Source organism: Geotrypetes seraphini, chromosome 6, assembly GCF_902459505.1.
Source record: "Geotrypetes seraphini chromosome 6, aGeoSer1.1, whole genome shotgun sequence".
In the NCBI taxonomy this organism is placed as follows: Eukaryota; Metazoa; Chordata; class Amphibia; order Gymnophiona; family Dermophiidae; genus Geotrypetes; species Geotrypetes seraphini.
Genome location: NC_047089.1, coordinates 5,033,575 through 5,055,957, shown reverse-complemented (window position 1 = coordinate 5,055,957; position 22,383 = coordinate 5,033,575). Strand labels below are relative to the sequence as shown.

General features: G+C 46.7%; 1 protein-coding gene across 1 annotated transcript in view; it reads right to left on the bottom strand.

The window, feature by feature from the left end:
- Window positions 1-2,303: 2,303 nt before the first annotated feature.
- LOC117362480 (protein sel-1 homolog 3-like) overlaps window positions 2,304-22,383 on the bottom strand; it is a 115,556-nt gene continuing 95,476 nt past the window's right edge. The window contains exons 18-24 of the mRNA XM_033948902.1: window positions 18,770-18,853; window positions 10,171-10,261; window positions 8,740-8,827; window positions 6,781-6,890; window positions 6,528-6,655; window positions 5,224-5,326; window positions 2,304-3,192 (exon numbers count right to left, since the gene is read on the bottom strand). Coding sequence (XP_033804793.1) covers window positions 3,091-3,192; window positions 5,224-5,326; window positions 6,528-6,655; window positions 6,781-6,890; window positions 8,740-8,827; window positions 10,171-10,261; window positions 18,770-18,853 — 706 coding nt within the window. The 3' untranslated portion in view covers window positions 2,304-3,090. The remainder of the gene's footprint in view (window positions 3,193-5,223; window positions 5,327-6,527; window positions 6,656-6,780; window positions 6,891-8,739; window positions 8,828-10,170; window positions 10,262-18,769; window positions 18,854-22,383) is intronic.

Genomic DNA, 22,383 nt, shown 5'->3' with positions numbered 1-22,383 from the left:
GCAGGTACTTGTGACCTAGATTGACCACTGTGGAAACAGGATAATGGGCTAAATGGACCTTTGGTCTGACCCAATATAGCTATTCTTATGTCCTTATTTATAGGACATCACTGAGGAAACTCAAAACTCTTGAACAAATCTTCTCTAATGCAACAATCAAAAAAAAAGATCATAACTTACAGTTGGAGTGTGGTACAAGAGTCTTGCGTTTGCAACTGGCAGTCTGTCTCTCTCTTTCTTCAAGCATGAGAGCTGGACAGAATTCAGCACTGTGTGTAAATACTTTTCCACTGGTGAAAAGTTGATGAGTTTATACATTAGCAGCCAGAAACAGGCAAGCATGCTCTTTGCTCTTACCAGCTTGGATGGAACAGGGCAGTGGCGTACCAAGGGTATGTGACACCCGGGGCCCATCATTTTTTTGACACCTCCCCTCGGCACGCCACTGCTACGTTTCGAAAAAGACTGTGGGTTCAAATCCCTGCTCCTTGTGACACCCTAGGCAAGCCAGGTACATTAATAGATTGTGAACCAACAGGACAGACAGGGGGAAAATGCTTTAAAAATGCCTGTACATAAACCGCTTTGAGTGTGATTGTAAAACTAGAAAAAGTGCTATATAATCCCTTTCCCTGATGTCATAATGCCTGGCAGAAACCCAAAGAGTAGCAACATTCCAGAACTTGTATTGTGATGTCATAATGCCTCATTCCACCAATGCCTAAGAGCCAACCTCAGCCGGCGGGGGCGGCGAAAGCATCCTTTAAATAACACCTTGCCTGAGTCGACCAATGGCTGAGAACGCTGTCCAGTGGCGTCATGGAAGGGGGCGGGATAGAGCCAGATCGAGAGGGTGTTCCTTAAAGGATGCTTTCACCACTCCTGCCAGCTTCTTAGCCTTTTTCTTGGCCGCAGAGATGGACCAGAAGCCGCACTGAAGTGCAGGACCCAGGAGATTCCGGACCCGGCCAGCCGTGCACCCCCCTAGGGCGTGCACCCTGGGCGGTCTGGCCCACCCTCCCCCCACCCCGCCCTTGGTACGCCACTAGAACAGGGAAAACAGGGTCCCATCAGACACAGGGATCTGGGGCATGTGCTCAGGAAGAGCCTATCACAGAGAACTACAGGATGCAGAAATGTGTAGTCCTAAGTCACATTTTCTTTCTTAAAGGCATAACCACTGACTACTTTATAGGCAATGCTTTAGATATATACTGTGTATATATATGGAAGTATATTTAGTCATGTGGAAATATTCAGGTCTTTATTAAGAAATATTCACATAACGATGTCAAATCTTTTTTTAATTTCTCGCTGGAAAAGAAATTGATGTAATTGCAGGTAAACAACAAAAGTTTTCCTTGATTTACTCATGAAACAAAAGATATCCACAACAATGTGTATTCTAACAGAGGAATAAATTAGGACACCCCCACATATCTTCCCACTTAAAGTGGCTCAAATCACATCAGGTGCACATGATTAGAGCATCGTTATTCAGCATTTTCAAGGAGGTTTGCCCTACTCAGACGCCCAGTTTCAGAAGCCTCCTCAGCAGCTTTTGAGAATTGCACCCAGGTGTCCTATAGAGAATCATGTCTGTCCTCACGGACAGATGCCTAAGCCCACCTAATAACCGGATTCCATGTCACAGGCACTGGTTAGAAAATTGGGTGACCACTGAGCTTATCGCAGCAAGGGATCTCCCTGCCGCGATAAGTTTATCAGCCGCCCGTCCCCCCCATACATTGCCAGGAGGAGGGATGCCCAGTCCCTCCTGCTGAAAACCCCCACCTTCCTGTACATCGCCGGCAGGGGGGATGTCCAGTCCCTTTTGCTGGACCACCCTCCAAACAATGTGGGCAATCCCCCAACCGGACCTCCACAGACTGCTCCAGCCCCACAAAGTCCCCCCTACCTTAAATCATTGGCTGACCAGAGGCATCATTCCTGCCTCCAGCCGGCTGGCCCACCTTCTCAAGAATGGCGGGCCTGCCCTTTCCTGGTGCATCCCATAAGACCCCTCCCATAGGAGGGTCCTTAGGCAGCTGGACCAACTGGAATCTTAGACCCAATTCGCAATGCATTCTGGGATGCACTGGGAGTGGCCTAAGATTTCAATTGGCCAGATCCCTTAGGCCACTCCCATGGGGAGATTGTTCCACACATCTACCACCTTGTCTGTGAAAAAGTATTTCCTTATATTACTCCTGAACCTATCACTTCTTAACCTCATTGCAGTTCAGGTTTTTCTGATTACACCAGGATAAAGTGGTCCTTCTGACAGGAACAACGCTTTAGACATAAGTACCATAAAGATTTATTCTCCAAACAATGATAAAATAAATCACGAAATCCTACTTACACAAATCTCATTTTGATCCAGACTATTAAAAGAACTCTAATGTATGATTGCACTTCCCTTTAACAGTGGGTATGAAGGTCACACAAAGTGCTCACTCCTGAAGCAGAGATGGAACTTCATACCGGAGGCTGCAGGTTCTTGGACACGCTAAACTAGTACAGAAGTGGTTTCACATTGGAAACTAAGTTCTTTGGCATATTGAAACAGTACAGGGGGATTATTTAGGAGGCTCTGGGTTCTAGATTTCTTTGGAGCAGTGTGAGAGAATTCTAGGCATTATTGAGACCACATAGGAGGATCCTGTTGAAAGGCACAGATTCTCTGATTCACTTAAGCAATGGTGGAAGTTCATACTATGAGGGTCCTATAGAGAGATTCAGGTTCTGGGCTCCTTTAAGACAATGGGAAAATTAAATAGCAAGCTAACAAAATAAATTATATTGTGTCAACAAGAAGAACATATGAAGTGATGCTGGTTCAAGATTCTTTTGAAGTCTGGGCAGATCACACAGAAAACTAGGTTCTAGGCTCAGCTGATGCTTTGGAAAATCAAAGGGTTGTAGTTTCCAGGCTCTTTCAACATCGGACAAAAAGCTTTTGGTTCCAGCCTCTGTTGAGCAATTAATGATGCTACAAAGAGCTGCAGGCTCTAGGTTCTGTTGAACAAATGAAAAGATGCTCCAAAGAGCCACGGGTTCTAGGTTCTCTTGCTGCTGTGCATACCATCATACTGTGTTCTGCCTGCGTACTCCTCCATTCTGTAGACGGTTCATTAGAGTCATCACACAAAGAGCTATGAGAAAGGTGATTGCTATAGCAGTAGAACACTGAAATAAAAATTAAAAAAGCAAAGAAAACATGGCCTCAGTGCTATGAAATATGAAGCATTCCTCTCCATCTGTATTTGCAGAAAGAGGTCAAAGCATTAAAATGTGATGATATGATGCATTAATTAACCCCCACTAAGGGCCCATGGTAGAGGCTAAAAGCAGAAACAAATTAATTATAACTCCAAAAGGTGAAGTTGCACTTTTCACACCAATGGCAGTGTGTTTGCATTCATAATCATTTCTAAAACTATCTTTGCACCTAAACTGCTGTTTTATGCATGGAAATGGCTTTGGACTTTTCCTCCAGGAACTTGTCATTCAGTATGAACCAATGGGGCACCAAATTTGATAATCTTATAGAATTATCTCCTACATGTCAATGTATCATCTCCAGATGGTGAGGACTCAGAACTGAATACTTATATCTTATCCTTATCATGAGGGACCTACCCACTGCAAGGTCCTTTCTTAGGAGGAAAGTCTGAAGGAGCTGGATAGATAAAGACTGAGGAGGAACCTAGGCAACAAGAGGCTGGAGATCTGTTGTACACTGAGGAAAGGGCATAAAGTAAAGGATTTAGATCATGGCAGGGGAGGCCAAGGTCTGACATCTGGATGAACTTTCAAACCATAAAGGTAGTTAAGCACTGGAACCAGTTACTGACCCTGGAGGTTGCAAATATCTGTCCACTCTAGATCAGTCTGGTGTTTGGGATAGCCCTAATGAATATGCATGAGAGAGATTTGCATATAGTGGAGACGACATGCAAATCTGCCCCATGCATATTCATTCGAGCTATCCTGAAAACCCAAATGGCTTGGGGGTCCTCCAGCACAGGGTTGGGAACCACTGTTGTAGATGACCTCTTATAATTCCTTCCAGTCCTATCTGTCCATGATTATATAGACTCTTCCAGAACTCTGTTACATAATACGTGCGTTCTTGCTGCTTGCTTGATTCGTGTAAAATTCCAGAAAGAGCTTTTTAGGTAGCTAATCGATATGCTGGGGCAAGATGAGGTTCCTAAACAAAAAGGCCACATTATCATTACCAACCCCCCCCCCCCCCCCCATTATAAAAGACCAGAAACTTCCAATAACTCAGGTCTCTAATTACAGACCCATTGAGTCCATAATGGAAGGCATAGTTCATATTTAGAATGATCTGCCCTATTGCATAATTCTCAGCCAATATTCCAACCACTTTATAGCACCGAAACAGTTTTGGCTTCAACATTGGACCATCTATTTACTTTATTTAATAGAGGGCAAGGAGTATTGATACTGCTTTGCCGCTTTTTAGAAAATTATTAAACACTTTTTTATATGTTAAAGATCTTACATTACATTACATTAGTGATTTCTATTCCGCTTGTGCCTTGCGGTTCTAAGCGGATTACAAATTAGAAGTCTGGACATTTCCAGGAGATTGTATGAATGATTGTAGCAGATTTCCAGGTCTCGCCGCATCTGTGTAGAAAGAACCGACGTTTCAGCCATCATGCTGTGAGGTGTGCCTCTCCCTCCATCACACAAGTTCCAGCCGCTTTTCTGACAATCATCCTGGATTTCCAATGAACTTTCCCGCCTAATTTCAAACTCATGACCAACAGATTTCTCTGTTCTCAATCAGGTCAACCCAACAAACTTTCTCGCCAAAAATTCAAATTTCTTACCCACAGACTGCTATGTTCTCAGTCAGGTGAACCCACTATGTAATAAAGACACACTGCAGACCTCAAAGCAAACCCTGAAGAAAGCCACAGCATAATGGCTGAAACGTCAGTTCTTTCTACACAGTCGCGGCGAGACTCGGAAACCTGCTACAATCATGACGCCCGCCACGGAAGCCTAAGAGAACATCTTTCTGAATGATGCTGTTTAATTCACTATTGTTCAATATTTTTTTATGAATTGTAAGCCGCATTAAATTTCACGATATTGCACATTATAAATAAAATGTTATGTTACTATTATTAGGAAAGGACACTTCTTAATCGATTCCTTCCTTGCATTGGGGCGTTTTACCTGCACTGTGAACCGGTGGAATGTCCAGATGTATTGCAGGTGAGTGTTGAGTAAGGCCAGGCTACAGGCCATGTAAGAAGCATCTCTTTCATGGTCTCTGCACCTGTGAAGATAATGGAGAGACTGACCTCAGTCCAGCTGGATGTCTATTAGATCTGTTTAACGACCCTTATAACTAATTCTCGCTACATCTATGCTCCGGAGCTGCTACAGCATTCAGTTGTTAATAATTCTAGGACACTATTCACATAAAGTACACAGCACTGAACCTCAGAAATTGTGGGGTTTGACAGGTCCTACGTATGGTTCTTCCAAAAGACTCAGAGGTACACTGAAGTACCCAGGTGGGAGCCTTTGTGGAAAGTTCAGACTCACCTCCCTGATCTACAGATGCATTCGCTCAGCTGCCCCTCACTATCTCTCTTCACTTATCTCCCCACACCCCCCCTCCCCATGAGCTCTGCTCAGCTAGTGGGACCTCCTGTCTGTGCCCTTCTCCTCCTCTGCCGTCCCATCTATCTTGCTGCACTGTATGCCTGAAACAAACTGCCCGTAACCCTACAGCGGGCTCCGTCTCTGGCAGTGTTCAAGGCCCAGTTAAAAGCCCACCTCTTCGAGAGTGCTTTCAACTCCTAACTCCTCTCACCTATACTGTGTCATGTCTTGTCTGTCCAAGTTAGATTGTAAGCTCCTCCAAAATGTACAGCGCTATATAAGTGATAAATAATCCTGGGAAGGACATAAGAACATAAGAAGTTGCCTCTGCTGGGTTAGACCAGAGGTCCATCCCACTCAGCAGTCCGCTCCCGTGGCGGCCCCTCAGGCCTATCACCTGTGCAGTGGTCCCTGACTATTCCTATAACCTACTTCAACTCCTATCTGTACCCCTCAATCCCCTTATCCTCTAGGAACCTATCCAAACCTTCTTTGAAGCCATGTAACGTGCTCTGGCTTATCACAGCCTCCGGAAGCGCATTCCATGTGTCCACCACCCTCTGGGTAAAAAAGAACCTCCTAGCGTTTGTTCTAAACCTGTCCCCTTTTAATTTCTCTGAGTGCCCCCTTGTACTTGTGGTTCCCCACAGTCTGAAGAATCTGTCCCTGTCTACCTTTTCAGTGCCCTTCAGGATCTCCTTGCTAGAAAGGTCTGGGTGGGAACACCTCCTCTGTGGCACAGCCCGTGAGAGAACAAGTAGCACGGCGTGAACACCACCTTCTCCAGCACCTGCTATGCAGGAACCACTGGTTAAGTGTCACCTGTTGGTGTCGCCCTCCAGTAATGTCTCTTTCTATGACCACCTGACCTTTTGTAGAGCTCTATGAGGATGGTAAAGTTATCGGCAATGATGGAGCGGTTTAAGCCTAGCATCTTCAGCGTGGAGAAGGGGAGAGAGACGCCGTCTTTCACCAAGATTCCCAGGCTGTACAATCCCTGCAGAGAGAAGGGGGCCGTGATTCAGGGACACCCAGCATATCAGAACTTATCTAACACAGATAGTGCGCATTTGAATGATCTTCTGTTCCTTCGGTGATGACGACCCCCAAAGCTCGTCTTACCTGCGGGTCCTGCTGTAGAGCTGCCGCAGTATACATTCTCACTGCCCCTTGAATGTCTCGCTTCCTCCTGGGGTGTGTCACATAGAGCAAATCTCCCATTTTAATTTGAGCTGGAAGGTTCAGAGGTAAAAGGTTAAATCGGCTTGCTGTCTGTCATCCTCAGGTGGTAGGGTTATGTCATGACACATTGCTATATTTGTTGGGGGTGGGAGGGGGGGGGGGTTTGACGAAAACTGTGTGAACTAAAACAGACCTGAGGCACGTATAAAACCAGCCCAGTATATCCGTGTATTAAAGCCAGTTGCTTACAAAATAGATTGCTTTCTTTTTTCCGAGATATGGGGGTAGACTTCAGTGCAATAAAATGTTAATTCAAAACACAGCAGTGCGTTTAAACTTTAGTCTGAAAAAAATCGGAACATGTAACACCTTACTACCTAAAAGTTACCTTGGCTTCCAGTAGAAGCGAGAATACTTTTTACATTTGCATGCTCACGTTATAAAACACGGTTTACTCTTCCTCCAAGCTCTCTTTTAAAACATTTTGAATTGTCTGAAATGAATCGCCGTACCCCTGGTATCACTTTGTTTTCGTTTCCATCTTTAAAAAGTCCTACATGTAAAAGATTCCTTCAAAGGACTTTGGCCTTCCAAGCAGGTAAATGGAATGAGAATTTAAGCGGTCGTCTGATTATTACATTACATTGGTGTCTTCTATTCCGCCAATACCTTTCGGTTCTAGGCGGTTTACAAGAAGAATTGGCCTGGGCATTCCCAGGGAGAATACATGTTTAATAGATGTAGCATGCGTCGGGATATGGAGAGGGTTGATCAGGTTTAGTGGGATCATTTGACAAATTTCTTGAATAGTATAGTTTTAAGATTTTTCCTCAATGTTTCCTAGTTGGGCGTCATGGTCAACAGATTGGAAAGATGTGGTCTAGTCTCACTGCTCTGGTGGCTAATAGTCCATCATATATTTTTTTGCTTTCCATGCCTTTGATTGGGGGGTGGGTAAAGTGTGCTTGAGTTCTCCTTGGTCTGGATGTGTTTTTCCTGATTAGGCGGTTGCTCAGATAGCTTGGTCCGTTTCCATTTTGTGTCTTCCCTTTCTTGCCAGGATTTTAGAAAATTATTGAAAATCTCTTTGATAAATTTGTATAATGATTTTAATGATCTTTAAGCAGAAAATAATTGGTATATATTGAAGGAACTAAGGCCAGTATGTGGACCATATATGGACATTCAGTTGAGGATGGGTTGGGGAGGGCTTCGATGGCTGGGATGGTTAAGATGGACTGAAGTGAGCTTTGACGGAGACTCCAGTAGATAGAACCTAAGCACACTACCAGGCAGGGCTCTGGTTTTCTGACCCAGAAATATCTACACTAAATAATTAATTTATGGAGCATGTATGGTTGGGCAGACTGGATGGACCATTCGGGTCTTTATCTGCCGTCATTTACTATGTCACTATGTAGTCAATTTTAATGAATTTTTGACTTTACTGATAATGTAACTTGATGTATCATCGCTGTATTTGCACCGTTTTTTCTTGATGCAAACTGCATTGAACTGCGCGGTATTGCGGTCTACAAATAAAGTTATTATTATTATTATAGAGCAGGGAAGGGATTTGCACTTATTGTGAATTTTATAGAAAATACATGCTCATATGCTGATTCCTACCAGCAGAGCAGAAAGAATGGTTTCTCCTGGGAGAGCAATTTCTACACATACTATGGCACAGTTTGTATATTTTAACAAATCAAGGAATGAAAACATTTAGGTTCGTTCCATTGGATGGGGCCTCCGGGGGTGCACAGATGTCAGTCTCCTTGCTTTCCCTGGCTACAACTCTATTTCATGTCATTTAGGAGCAATCGCTAATCTTCCATCCTGGTTCTGCCGCTGCCCCATCCCGTATCTCTAATAGGTTTAATTTAAAGTCACACTTACCATAGGATGGGGGCTGGTCACTATGGGCTGAAAGGTTGTAATATTTCCAAGCGCAGTCTGTTTGCATGTAACGGCTGATGAGTCCTTCCTGCCAAAGAACCAGCACAGCTCAGCACAGGTCTCACCTGCATCAACATTAAAGCAGAAGAGCTTTTTCCCCTGAAGTCTACATTACTATAAAGACTTAAGAAGAGTTCATTAGTGTGTGGTATGTACTCTTAAGCAGTCCTGGCTTGTACACGTCCATCCATTTGGATTCCAGCTGCTTCCATTTGACATCAGAATGTATCAGGAAGAGGTGTCGGAGAGACCAGCATTGACAAAGTCGCCCTCCCACTTACATCATTCCTCCTCTCTCTCCCCATGTCAAACCGCCACCATTATTTCTCCATTTAATCCCTAGTCTCTCTTTGTCCTTCATGTCACCGTCACCACTCCCTGAGCCATTGTCCTCACTTCTTCACTTCCCAAGGAGATACCACTAAAACTCCTCTCCCTTCCTCTACCCCCGTTCTTCTTCTCGTTATCCCAAAGTGCCCGATCACTCCTCTTCTTCCCCAATCTCCCTAATGGCCTCCTCTTGTTGCTCTCTGGGCCACTTCACCATTGTCCTCCCGTGTTCCTGACCTCCTGTTCCCCCCCCCCCCTTTTATTTCTCCTTTCCTCATCTCCAAACACCACCTTGGTTCCCGAAGACCTAAACACCATCACTCTCTCTTTCTCCTGTCTTGGGCTGCCACTATCCTCCTCTCCTTTTCTTACTCCTGAACACTGACATCCACTCTCTTTTCCCTGTCCCTGAGCATCATCACCACATCTTCTCCACATCTCTGAGTGCTGTTCCAGCCCCTAAAACTTCCATCAACATTCCACATCTCTTCTCCTTAAGGCTGTTGCTTTCAGAGTTCTTCATTTATCTGCCTTGGCCCACCAGCACCATCACTTCTCCCTACTCTCCTCACTGCCTCAAAAAGCATTCCTCCTCTCTTCCTCTCCTCCCATAATAGATACCAGCAATCCCCCCCTTGATGCCAGTCTTCTACAAACTCTCCTTTTATCCCCCATTCTATTACCACTTGCCCTCATCTTACCCTGGGCCCTGCTTTCATAACTGCTCTATTGCTCTCCTAATCAGCTGCCACCACCATCACTTCTCCCCTTATCCACAGCCTGCCACTACCACCACCAGTTATAAAGAAGGGGAGAGGCTAATAAAGTCCTCACATTTATTCAAACTATTTAAAAGGCAATGCTGGAGAAAATCTAGAGCTCAGAACCTTCAAATGGATGCGTTAATGGTAAGACATGGTTTCTGGATCAGCACCATGAAAGCATTGTAGACCAGGATTTATCATTTAATGGTTCTGGATTCCAAGTATAGGAGAAACAGAGGGAGAGAAAGGGAGGGAGGGAGAGTAGACTGCTGCTTACCGGGTCCTTCTCACAGAGGTAAGCCATGTTAAACTGAGCCACCTCAAAACCTGCCTCGGACGCCTGGAGGTACTGAAGAAGTGTCTTTGACCTGAGATGGTGACAAGAAAAGGCAGGAATAATGTCAAGTCGCTCTCTCTTCCTGCACAGACACAACACTCTGGGGTGAAAGAGCACTCATCACTCACCTTCCAGACAACAAGAGCTCGTTTGTACTCTGAATCATTAAAAATGGCACCCAATCGATACAACACCAACAAAAAACGTTACAGAACTCATGTCAGTAAGGAAGAAAGAAAACATAAGGCCCTTAGAGGGTTACAAACCATTTAAAGACGGAAACCTGCCCAGTCTAACCATCCTACTGTAATCCCAGAGGACCAGCTTGGTCTCCATTATTATCCCACACTAAGCATCCTCTGTGTTTATCCCAGTCTATACCCCTCACATCCCCCCCCCCCCCCCCACCACTACCACAACAACAACTAAGGATCTTCTGTGCCAGTCCCAAACTTTCTTAAGTACTGTTACTCGCTTTCAGATTGCCTCCCCGGGGTAAAACAGAGACTTCTAAGATGGAAAATCGCAAAGATGTCAACTGATGGTTTTCTGTCGCCCAATGCTGGGTGAGAGGGGCTTCCAAAACTCTAGTGGAAATCCTGCTTAGGGGCTCCCCAATTCGTACTCGAATGCTTCTGATAGTGTGTCCTATGTACAGCGAGATTACATGTTAGAGAACAAAACTGGGTTTTCAAATTGAACACCTTATACCCACAGGGTCTCAACAGTGAGATCGAGTGTCGCGCTTTTCTGTAATGGTTTATTTAAAACGTCTCTTTTTCTTTTTCAATTTTTGTATATTTTTATTATTCATTTTTTTTATTGTATTTTATTTTTATTAGTTTTAAAAAATATCACTTGTTACAGAAATACAGAAAATAAAAAAAACATCAAAAGGAAACAAAATCATAAATGTGGCGTTTCAGTTATTATCCTTCTTAGACCACTATAAAGGAGAGGGAGATCTATAATTCCATGGAGAGAAAAATAAACAAACAATCTATTATTTAGGAAAGCTGACTACGCTAAACAGTTTATTGTTCATTTTTCATTTATGTTGAATCAATTTTTATTATTATCAAATAACACAGAACAGACCAATAGGTCAGAACCACAGTAACAATGGAAAACAGCAGAAACAAAATAGGAGATCCAACAATCCCACCCACACCACCCCCCCCCCCCAAACCCCCTAGTCTGAAACGAGAAAAAGTGAGTGCAGTAGGCTTGGACTCAGATAGCCCACTGCCCAAGACAATAAGGAACACCAACACAGAAAGAAAGAAGGAAGAGAGCAAAGAAGAAGAAGAAAGAAAGAGAAAGAAGCATACCTGGCGCCCCTCAAGGATGGAACACAAGCCCAGGTCTCCGAAAAAGTCACAAGGAATTTAGAATGTCACTTCTAGCCCGTGGTGAGAGTGAAAAAAGGTAAGAATCCCAGATCCGAAGAAAGAGTCGCCTCCGTCGTAAGCTATAAGACGCATCTTTACACTCCAGCAGCAGCAGAGCATGCAAACGGTTCCTCCATTCCCAAAAGGATGGAGAAAGTTCCCCAATCCAGACAGATAGAATTACTTTCTTCCCCAAGACCCCCACCCGTCTCATAAACTGCCGCTGACCCGAATCAGACAAGCGGAAGGCCTCATACTTATCCAGCAAGAGACCAGCGGCAGAAAAAGGTAATGTAGTACCAAAGACGCTCTCCACATATGTTACAACCTGCCGCCAAAAACGTTTGATTTTCACACAAGACCAGAAGGCATGGATAAACGAATGGGGTTGCTGGAGGCACTTAGGGCATAAAGGAGAGTCCGTGTAACCCGAATAATATAACTGACTTTTCGTAAAATAGCCCCGATGAAGAACCCTAAACTGACACTCCCGTAGATCTGCATTAACGGAAACTCCCGGGAGTCTTGCAATCAAGGAAGGGAGATCCAAAGCGTCTCGTGCTATCCCCAGATCCTGGCACCAACGGGCGTGTAGGACAGCTCGATCAGCCGGACCCAATAATCGATGGAGATCCTTATACAGACCCGAAACTGTAAACCCATCCTCCAAATAGGGATCCAGCAGCGCCGCAAATTTGTTCTCAATAGGAAAAACCAAAGCGGCTCGGGGGAGGGATCGAACATAATGTTGAAGTTGCCGAAACGCAAGGAAGTCTCCCACAGAGAAAACACCCGACCGGACCAAAGCATCCCAGGACATTAAAGAACCATCTGCCTGAAGAACATGGGTAAGTAACGTGAAGTCCCGGGATGCCAATTTACGAAAACTAGCAGTCTCCATGCCCGGGCTGAATTGCAGATTCCCCTGAATAGGTAAGTATCTAGTAGTCGAGGGAGTACCCTTCCAGGAGTCCAACACATAAGACCATATGACACGCAGCGAGTGCAACAACAAACTCCCCCGAAGAGCCCCCGGCAAGGCAGAACGGGGCGCGTGCACCAAAGACAAAATATGCCAAGGTGCAAAAAATTCTTTCTCATAACATTTTGGAGTAAAATCCCGACGATCCGAAAGCCACTCCCCCAAAAAACGCATCAAACAGGCAGCATTATATAACCGAAAATGTGGTAGTCCCAGTCCCCCTCCTCCCCACGCGCCGAGCAGATAACGCAGCGCCACCCTTGGTCGCCGTCCCCCCCAACAAAATCTAGAAAGCATAGAATGTAACTTGGTAACATCCCGTTTCAAGAGCCATAAAGGGAGCAACTGCAAAGTATAAAGCCATTTTGGAAAAAGAACCATATTAAACAAATTGATCCTACCCGACAAGGACAGAGGAAGAGGAGACCAACGAGCAAAACACTCAGCCGAAGAACTGAATAAAGAATCAATGTTAACACGATATAACTCGGAAGTACGAGGCGTCAGCAGAATCCCTAAATAACGAAACGAAGAAGAAGCCCATTGAAGGGGAAAGGATCCAGGCCAAGAATCCCGCAAGACCGAGGATGTGGCCAACGCCAGAGATTTATCAAGGTTAAGCTTAAAACCCGAATAGTCTCCATATTCTTGAAAAGTGGCCATCAGATTGGACAGAGACACCACGGGTTCCGAGATATGGACCAGGAGATCGTCCGCAAATGCCGAGATCTTAAATTCGGAAGAACCAATTCGAATACCCGGAATAGCTCCATTAAGCTGAATATCACGGATCAAAGGGTCTAACGACAGAGCAAAAAGCAATGGTGAAAGGGGACAGCCCTGACGCGTGCCACGACATATGGGGAAGGAAGGAGAACAAAGACCATTGGCCCACACAAAAGCTGTAGGAGAGTGATAAAGCACCCGAATCGCATCCTGGAAAAAGCCCGTAATGCCATACCGAGTTAAAACCTCGAATAAAAAATTCCAAGAGACCCGGTCGAAGGCCTTCTCAGCATCGAAGCTGACCAATAGAGAAGAAAGTTGGGTTCTCTCCACGAATTCCAAAGACGCCAATATAGATCTAATGTTTTTCACACTCGTACGCCCCTGCACAAAGCCCACCTGAGGGGAAGCGATCAACTCAGGAAGAACACAAGCCAATCGATTAGCCAAAACCTTGGCGAACAACTTGGCCTCCACATTCAGCAGCGAGATGGGGCGATAAGAAGAAGAGAGGGCTGCATCCTTATGGGGTTTCAATAGCACAACTATTTGAGCCGAAGTGAGAGACTCCGGAAGGGCACCCCGTTGAATAGCTGCTGTGAAGGTATCAGCTAAGACTGGAGCCACCGTAGGAAGTAAGAGTTTATAAAATTCCATCCGGAAACCATCCGGTCCGGGGGCCTTTAACAAGGACCCCTTCTGTATGACGCCTGCCACCTCCTCTGCCGTTACAGGGGCATTAAGTTTAGCTACCGCCCTATCAGACAGGCATGGAAGGGAGAGGCCATCCAAATATGCCGTGCCGTCCATTAAATCAGATTGCTGTGAATAAAGCTTCCTATAATAGTCAAAAAACACTGCATTAATCTCGGCGTCCGTCCGGACCAAACCCCCCCCTGCCGCTCGAAGTTGCAAGATATGTGTACGTCCCGCCGAACGACGGAGCACCTTTGCCAGAAGCGCCCCTCGTTGATTCCCATGGCGAAAGAATTGATATCTATAATAAGCAAGTGACTTGACTGTTCTAGCATGCAACAATTCCTGAAGCTTACACTGGGAAGCTAAGAGCTGGGAACGCAAAGAGGAAGCGTGAGATAGACTATAAAGCCGACGGAGGTTACCAATCCTACGTTCCAACTGCAAAAGCTCCCTATCCCGAGCACGACGTTGATGGCTGGAATAGGCCATAATCTCACCACGGAGGACCGCTTTCGCAGCCTCCCAGAAAAGCGTAGAATCAGCCCGATGGTCCATATTATGTAGTTGATAGTCAGACCATTTCTGAAGCAAGAATTCCTGAAATCTCGAGTCCTGATACAAACGGAGCGGAAATCGCCAACGGAAAGAACCCGGTGGGGAGACATCCAAGTGCAAGAGTAACAATAGCATGGCATGATCGGAAACGTCAAAGGAACCAATCGAGGCCGATTCAATCTGAGAAAACAAAGCGCTAGAGGTCAGCCAGTAATCAATCCGGGATAAGGACGCATGGGCTCTAGATAAATGAGTGTAGTCACGCTCACCTGGGTGAAGCGTCCGCCAAACATCAATAACGTCCAAGGAGGAACAAAGTAAAGAAATACCTTTAGTAGGCTGCATCCGATCCTGGGGAGCAGGAAGTGATTTATCCAGCAAGGGATCATGAACACAATTAAAATCTCCCCCCACGAGCAATGGCACATCCGACTGTTGGCCCAGTAGGCGAATAAGTGAGGAGAAAAATCGAGAGTCATAAGTGTTAGGAGCATACACATTACAAAGAATCAGGGGCCTATGATTAAATAGTACCTTGGCTATGATGTACCTACCACCAGGATCCGTCCATTGCTGTTGAATAACAAAGGGTAGCCCCTTCCGAATCAAAATCAAAACCCCGGCCTTACGATTGCTCGCAGGTGCCCCCAAATGCTGACCCACCCACCAGGTCTGTAGTTTAGCATGCTCCGCTGCTGACAGATGCGTCTCCTGCAGAAAGACCAGATCAGCTCTCTGACGGTTCAGGGCTCTCAAGATCTTATGTCGTTTAATAGGCGAAGTGACACCATTTATATTCCAAGAAATACATCTGAGAGGCTTCATAAGAAAATGGATATAGACAAAAATCAGGCAAAAATCCAGAAAGAAAACCGAGAGCAAGGCCGTCCCAGCCCGCGACCAGCTCCCAGAACCTCAATCTAGACCCGAGCATCCACCAAAGGATAAAAGCCAGCCACAGGGCACCAGGAATACGGAAGGAGAAAAAGAAAAGAAGAAGAAAGAGAAAGAGGAAAGAATAGAAAGAGAACAGAAGAAACCCCCAGCATATCCACCCCCCCACCCCTCCCCCCGCCGCCCCTTCCCCATCCCTCATGTGACCCACTAGTGGTCCTAGGGTCCTGTGGAACAGCTCCCAACTCCCCCTCCCAATAAACCACACCAAGAAGAACCACCCCCCAGCCCCTCACAACAATCCCACCGCCACACATCCAAAATGAAAGCCCCCTGAGTCCTACCCAACCCATACAGAAACCGATCCAAGAACACGTGTGATGTCCAATAACAGGTTGGGCAGCAAAATAAACCACTACAGGGCAGAACAATAGAATGCTCGTAAACAGTATATAGTGGCCTAGCGAGCCTCCATATGTGCCACCCAAACCACCCACCCCGCATGCAATCCTTCCCACCCGTATCCTCTTCATACACACCACTCCCCCAACCGGTCAACAACTGCAAGAAGGACGTACCCCCCCCCCCTCCAATACAGAACATAGCATCCCCTTCAACACCAACAAGCTCTCCCCCCCCCACCATCCATACAGTCCCTGAAAGAAGAAAAAGAAATGTCCCACAAAAGTCCAGAACAGTCCATCGCCCCAGGCTCCAGAACAAGGCTGTCAGGCCAGCAAAAAGCAGGCACTGCAACGATCAGGCCCCCGCCTGAGCAGGCCAGCAGGTGCGAAGGCCTCCAGGAGATAACAAGCTGAGGCAGTCCCCAGAGCTCTGTGCATCAAACTATTGCAACCTACAACAAAGAACGAACTCCAAAGCAGTCAAGGAGCCGGGTCTGGTGCCTGCATGGAATGTAGGAATCGTAGAGCTTCAGCCGCCACAGTAAAGAAGCGGGTCTGACCAGCATGTCTGATCCGCAAGCGGGCAGGATACAGCAGAGCAAAAGGAACTTTCATCTGGTACAGCTGGGAGCAAATGGGGGTGAATTCCTTCCGTCTGGCTTGCAAAGCAGGAGAATAATCTTGGAAACACAGCACCCTGGAGTTGTCATACATCAGGGGTCCCGAAGTACGAATAGCTCGCAGAATTTCTTGTTTATGGGCTGAGTTCAATAACTTGAGTATGACCGTGCGAGCTCTCGAGCCAGGCTCACCCAGCGGGCCCAAGCGATGCGCGCGTTCAATTCTCAGGGGACCATGCGCTGTGGATAGTGCTAAAGAACGCTGCAGCCAGGTTTCCAGAAAGGAATGGAGCTCACCATCCTTCACAGATTCAGACAGGCCAATCAATCTCAGGTTCCCCCTGCGAGACCGGTTCTCAAGGTCCTCAAGTTTAGCTTCCATGGCGACAAGCTGAGCCCGCATTTGCTGGTGATCCCCTTCACAGTGCTGCACTTGATCTTCCAGAGTGGTGAGACGCTGCTGGTAGGAGGAAAACTCTCCCTGCAACGTTTCCAGCCGAGTGTCCACAGAGTCCAATTTATCCACGATAGGCTGTAGTTTTGAGGTCAGGGATCCCTCCAGCAGCAGCTTCACCTCTGCCACAATCTCGGACACCCACGCGGTCGGCGCCGGGAGCGGCGGTGGAGACTCGCGGTCGGCCATCTTGGCTTCACCCACGCGGCCGCGGTCTCTCTCCCGGCGGGGCAGCCTGCTGGTCATAAAGCCCCGAACTCCTCCAAACACCTCACAAACGCGGCAGCGATGTAATCGCCGAAATGCAGGGGCGAAATCGCGGCGCTCCGGGGTCGAAAAACAGCTGATGGTGGGAACGGGATCGGGAGCTTACCCCACCGACGTCTGCTCAGCAGCTCGACATCACGTGACCCCCCTCATTTTTCATTTATAACTTTTATGCGATTGAGTGTGTGTTTTGTGCCGCATTAGTTTTGCAGTCACTCAGTTTTACATTTGAATTCTTTGGCACCTTTGGCTTCCCGTTGATCGGTGACGTCACCACGTGATGTCATGTGCGTGGTGACGTTTCAGAGACCTTTAAATTCGTAGCGGTTTTACCGCCCTGGTTACTCCTCAAAGAAGACGAGCTGTGACAAACGTTTTTCTTTTTAAGTGAGACAGGAGTTCCTTTTCCTTATAGCCGATAGTTATGTTCATTTCACTAAATTATGCATATTTTAAGTCTAGTTTGAATAAAACATTAATTCGTTTAACTTCTATATTTTCCAGAATCTTTAATGCCCACCGCATGAGTGTTTTTCTACACATCTCCGTTGGTTCCACTCGCACATTAAGATCATCTGACCAAAAACTTCTCTATATTCCATCCCTTAAAGACTTTTATTATACGCGCAAAACAAACTTCGCTATAACAGCCCCTACATTATGGAACTCACTTCCACAACACCTCCGCGACGAACAACAACTAGTCAAATTCAAGATCAATCTAAAGACTTTCTTATTTCGAGATGCCTTTAATCAAACCTAAAAAAATAAAAAAAAATTTTTTTCTTTCTTTTTTCTCTCTCTTCTTTCGGCTAGCAAGCTTTCATCATTTTATCGCTCCCCTTCCCTTTGTTCAATCCTCCCCCCCACTCTCTCCTTCTCACCTATACATTGTAACTTTTCCCCTTTCCTCTCTTACTGCCCTCACACTCCAGTACGTCAAGTCTTTGTCATTTATGTTTAACTTAGACATCTTTTTGCACAAACCACTATATTTAATTCTTTTTTTTTTAATTTTATTGTTAACCGGCCAGACAATTGTTTGATGGTCGGGATATTAAAAATCAATAAACTTGGAAACTTGGTTCCCTGAGGCAGGAACGAAACGCGCACGTCGGAACCTGCAAGCTGAAAGTTAAGTTTGCTGAGTTTCCTTAAGCATGTTTTTGACGTATGCTATTTAAACAACTTGTTTAGCCCTAGTGGCCTTCTACAACATGATATAACATTTTGTCTACTTTACATGCGATGATTGGGCGGTGAGGTGGTTTTTCCTGGGGTTTTCCCCAGTTTCCCCTCCATGATTCTGAGCAAAAAAACTTGTAGACCTAATTATATCATTCATACAGTTATTGATAAGGTCCGAGTGATTTTTTCCTTTATTGCAACCTGGAAAGCCAGAGCATTATGATTCCTCGCAACCTTCTTAGAATGGAATTTAGCTCAAACCATGTGGCCTCCTATTGACTGATGAGAGAACAGCATCCCCGCACTGCAATCTGGCATGCAATAGATGTTGTCTACGCACGTGGAAGGGTGTTACTGACCATGCCTGCTGTATATAGCCATCCAGAGACTTCCGAAGGACAGCACCCAGGTACCCGTTCTGTTCCGAGGCCCATTTGGCCCATCTGGAAAAGAAGGGCAGAAGCAAAGGCCTGTTACAGGGGGGGACATCATACAGCTAAGGAAATGAGGTTCACTCTTTCTGTCATCGGAAAGCATAAAGCCAAACCTGGGATGGGTCAAGGCAGCAATCATCTGGGAATTAATGCACTCCTTAACAAGCAGAGGGCCAGAAGGAGAGGTGAAGCAGAAGATGGCTTTTGGTCCTGCTTAAGCTTGTATGACTAAGAAAGCTTAATGAGGGGCCTGGGAATCAATCTTAACAGCATCCGGCCAGACATGATATAATAAAGTTGCTGATGCTTGCTTTCAGCTGAGGTGCAGCAGCAAGGACATGCAAAGTAGAGAATGACACAGTGACAGAATTTGTCCCTGTCCCTGTGAATAACCGTAGGAAACCATACTGTGTCTTTCTTTAGTGTCTATCTCAACCTCAGTCCTTCTACACAAGCATTCTTCAACGCAAGGCTTGAGGGTCAGTGGTTGTGGCAATTCATACTCTGATTCTTATGTGAGCCAAGTATAGGACAATGAAGCCAGTGTGACATCACTGCTGAGGTTGGTTCTTAGGTATTGGTGGAATGAGGCATTATGACATCACAATATCTGCTCTGGAAACCATCCTGTGTCATTCTTTAGTGTCTATTAGAGAATGACACGGTGACGGTTTACCCGCGGCCACCGCATTTAAGCCGCGGGTCACCGCCGAAAACGGGGAAGAAAAATAGCAGTCGCTGCGGTGACGGGGACAAGGCCATTCACCGACCGCGGAAACGGTGAACAGGTTTGTCCCCGCGGGCCAATGTACCCCCTTCTAGGAACCGCTATTTCACCGTGCTCCTCATTTGTCATTTCAACCCTTCCTGCCAATCGCAGCAGAAGGGTACCCAACCCCTCCTGCCGGTCCTCCCAATGGCCTCCCCTAAGATCGCCGGCAGGAGGGTACCCAACCCCTCCTGCTGGACCCCCCCCCCCAACGAACCCTCCCACCCCGGAACCCCCTTAGTCTTACTTTTCAAGTTGGACCGGACAGCTCCTCGCTCGTCTGGCCAGCAGGCCTGCCTCCGTCCAAATGAGGCGGGCCCGCCCCTCCCCTCCCCTCCCCTGCCTCCCAATGGCCTCCCCTAAGATCGCCGGCAGGAGGGTACCCAACCCCTCCTGCTGGACCCCCCCCCCAACGAACCCTCCCACCCCGGAACCCCCTTAGTCTTACTTTTCAAGTTGGACCGGACAGCTCCTCGCTCGTCTGGCCAGCAGGCCTGCCTCCGTCCAAATGAGGCGGGCCCGCCCCTCCCCTCCCCTGCCTAACCCACAGGATCCTAGGGCCTGATTGGCCCAAGCACCTAAGGCCCCTCCTATAGCGGGAGTGGCTTTAGGTGCCTAGACCAATCAGGCCCTAGGATCCTGTGGGTTGGGCAGGGTAGGGGCGGGCCCGCCTCATTTGGACGGAGGCAGGCCTGCTGGCCAGACGAGCGAGGAGCTGTCCGGTCCAACTTGAAAAGTAAGACTAAGGGGGTTCCGGGGTGGGAGGGTTCGTTGGGGGGGGGGGTCCAGCAGGAGGGGTTGGGTACCCTCCTGCCGGCGATCTTAGGGGAGGCCATTGGGAGGCAGGGGAGGGGAGGGGAGGGGCGGGCCCGCCTCATTTGGACGGAGGCAGGCCTGCTGGCCAGACGAGCGAGGAGCTGTCCGGTCCAACTTGAAAAGTAAGACTAAGGGGGTTCCGGGGTGGGAGGGTTCGTTGGGGGGGGGTCCAGCAGGAGGGGTTGGGTACCCTCCTGCCGGCGATCTTAGGGGAGGCCATTGGGAGGACCGGCAGGAGGGGTTGGGTACCCTTCTGCTGCGATTGTCGGGAGTGCCGTTGGGGGGGTCTACAGGAGGGGTTGGGTGCCCTCCTGCCGTGATCGCTGGGGGGAGGGGAGACTTGCAGCCGTAGCCGCGGTCACTATGCTAATCACGGCAGCATTTAAAGTACATGTCGTGTTTGTTTTTGCATTGCTAGCCCCAGGGGTGGTGGAAGATTAGTGATTGAAAAACTGTATGAAAAATAACTATTTTAAATTTAGTGATCAAAATGTGTCAGTTTTGAGAATTTTTATTAATTAATTTTTTCTCTGCGTGTTTTGTTTTTGTATAGTTATTAACTAATATTTAACTAAGTTTTAAAGTTTTAAAGAATGTTTCCTTTATACGTAAATAAAGAAAAGTGAATGGGATTGCAGTGGCGGTGACGGGGCGGTGAATGGGGTGGCAGTGGCGGTGACGGGGCGGTGAAGAGGATGGTGAGACGGGGACGGGGCGGTGACGGGGTTGGTGAGACGGGGACGGGGCGGTGACGGGGATGGTGAGACGGGGACGGGGCGGTGACGGGGACCAATTTTTTCACCGTGTCATTCTCTAGTGTCTATCTCAACATCAGTCCTTCGACACCAGTAGCTGAGCCCATTCATACTCTGATTCTTATGTGAGCCAAGTATAAGATAATGAAGCCATTGTGTCATCACTGATAAGCTTGGCTCTTATTGATGGAATGAGACATTATGACATCACAATATCTGCTCTGGATACCAGAGACTGTCATTCTTTAGTGTCTCTCTAAACCTCAGTCCTTCTACACCAGCATTTTTCAATGCAATCAATGCAAGGCTTGAGGGTTAGTAGCTGGGCCCATTCATACTCTGATTCTTCCCTCTCTCCTTAAAGAATGACATGGTTTCATGCAAGGAGACAGTGACAAATTCTGTTGTGCCATTCTCCAAAAATTACATGCTCTCTCTTGCATTTTTTTCTCTTAAAATTGTCTCTATGAATCATTTCCTTTACTATAACAAGAAAGTCGATAGCAGCCCCTCTCCCAGTCAACCAGGATGCAACTAGGGCATAGCCTCTGGTGGTTCTGGGTAAGTCATGCCCCCTTCCTTTGAAGCGATGCCTACAATGACACTGCTACAAAGGCGGTATTAATATTCACACCGCACGCTGCCCACCCATGCCAACCTTGGGCCCCATCAAAAAGTCAACCCTGCTCACATCACTGGGATACAGCATGGTAAACCCCAGTTTGACTGGTGGATGGGTCATGGCATTCAAAATTCACAGGTAACAAAAGGAAGAGTCCCTAATTGTCAAAGAGTTATATACATTGTATCATCTTCATAAGTGCTCAGAAACAAAGTGTTTTAAAGAGACCAGGCTTTAGGCCCCAGCCGTCTATTTCCCTCCTTTTTTCAATCACAGCACTTTTTGTAATTTCATATTATAAGCAAAAATGTCAGCTGTTGACAAAGCTGTGGCTGGGGCCTAAAGTCTGGTCTCTTTACCACATTGAATCCTTGTTGAAACTTGCGGGATATAAGAAACTGAGCACTTATGAAGATGATACAATGTACATAACTCTTTGACAATCAGGGACTGTTTCTTTTGTCACCTAGTATCAACTTTTCCTTGGTGATTATATAGTAATTCACTTCCCCGGTGAGCGTTGGCTTCTCCATTCATAATTCACAACCTTTGTCGGCATCACTAGGAAGAGCGAGTG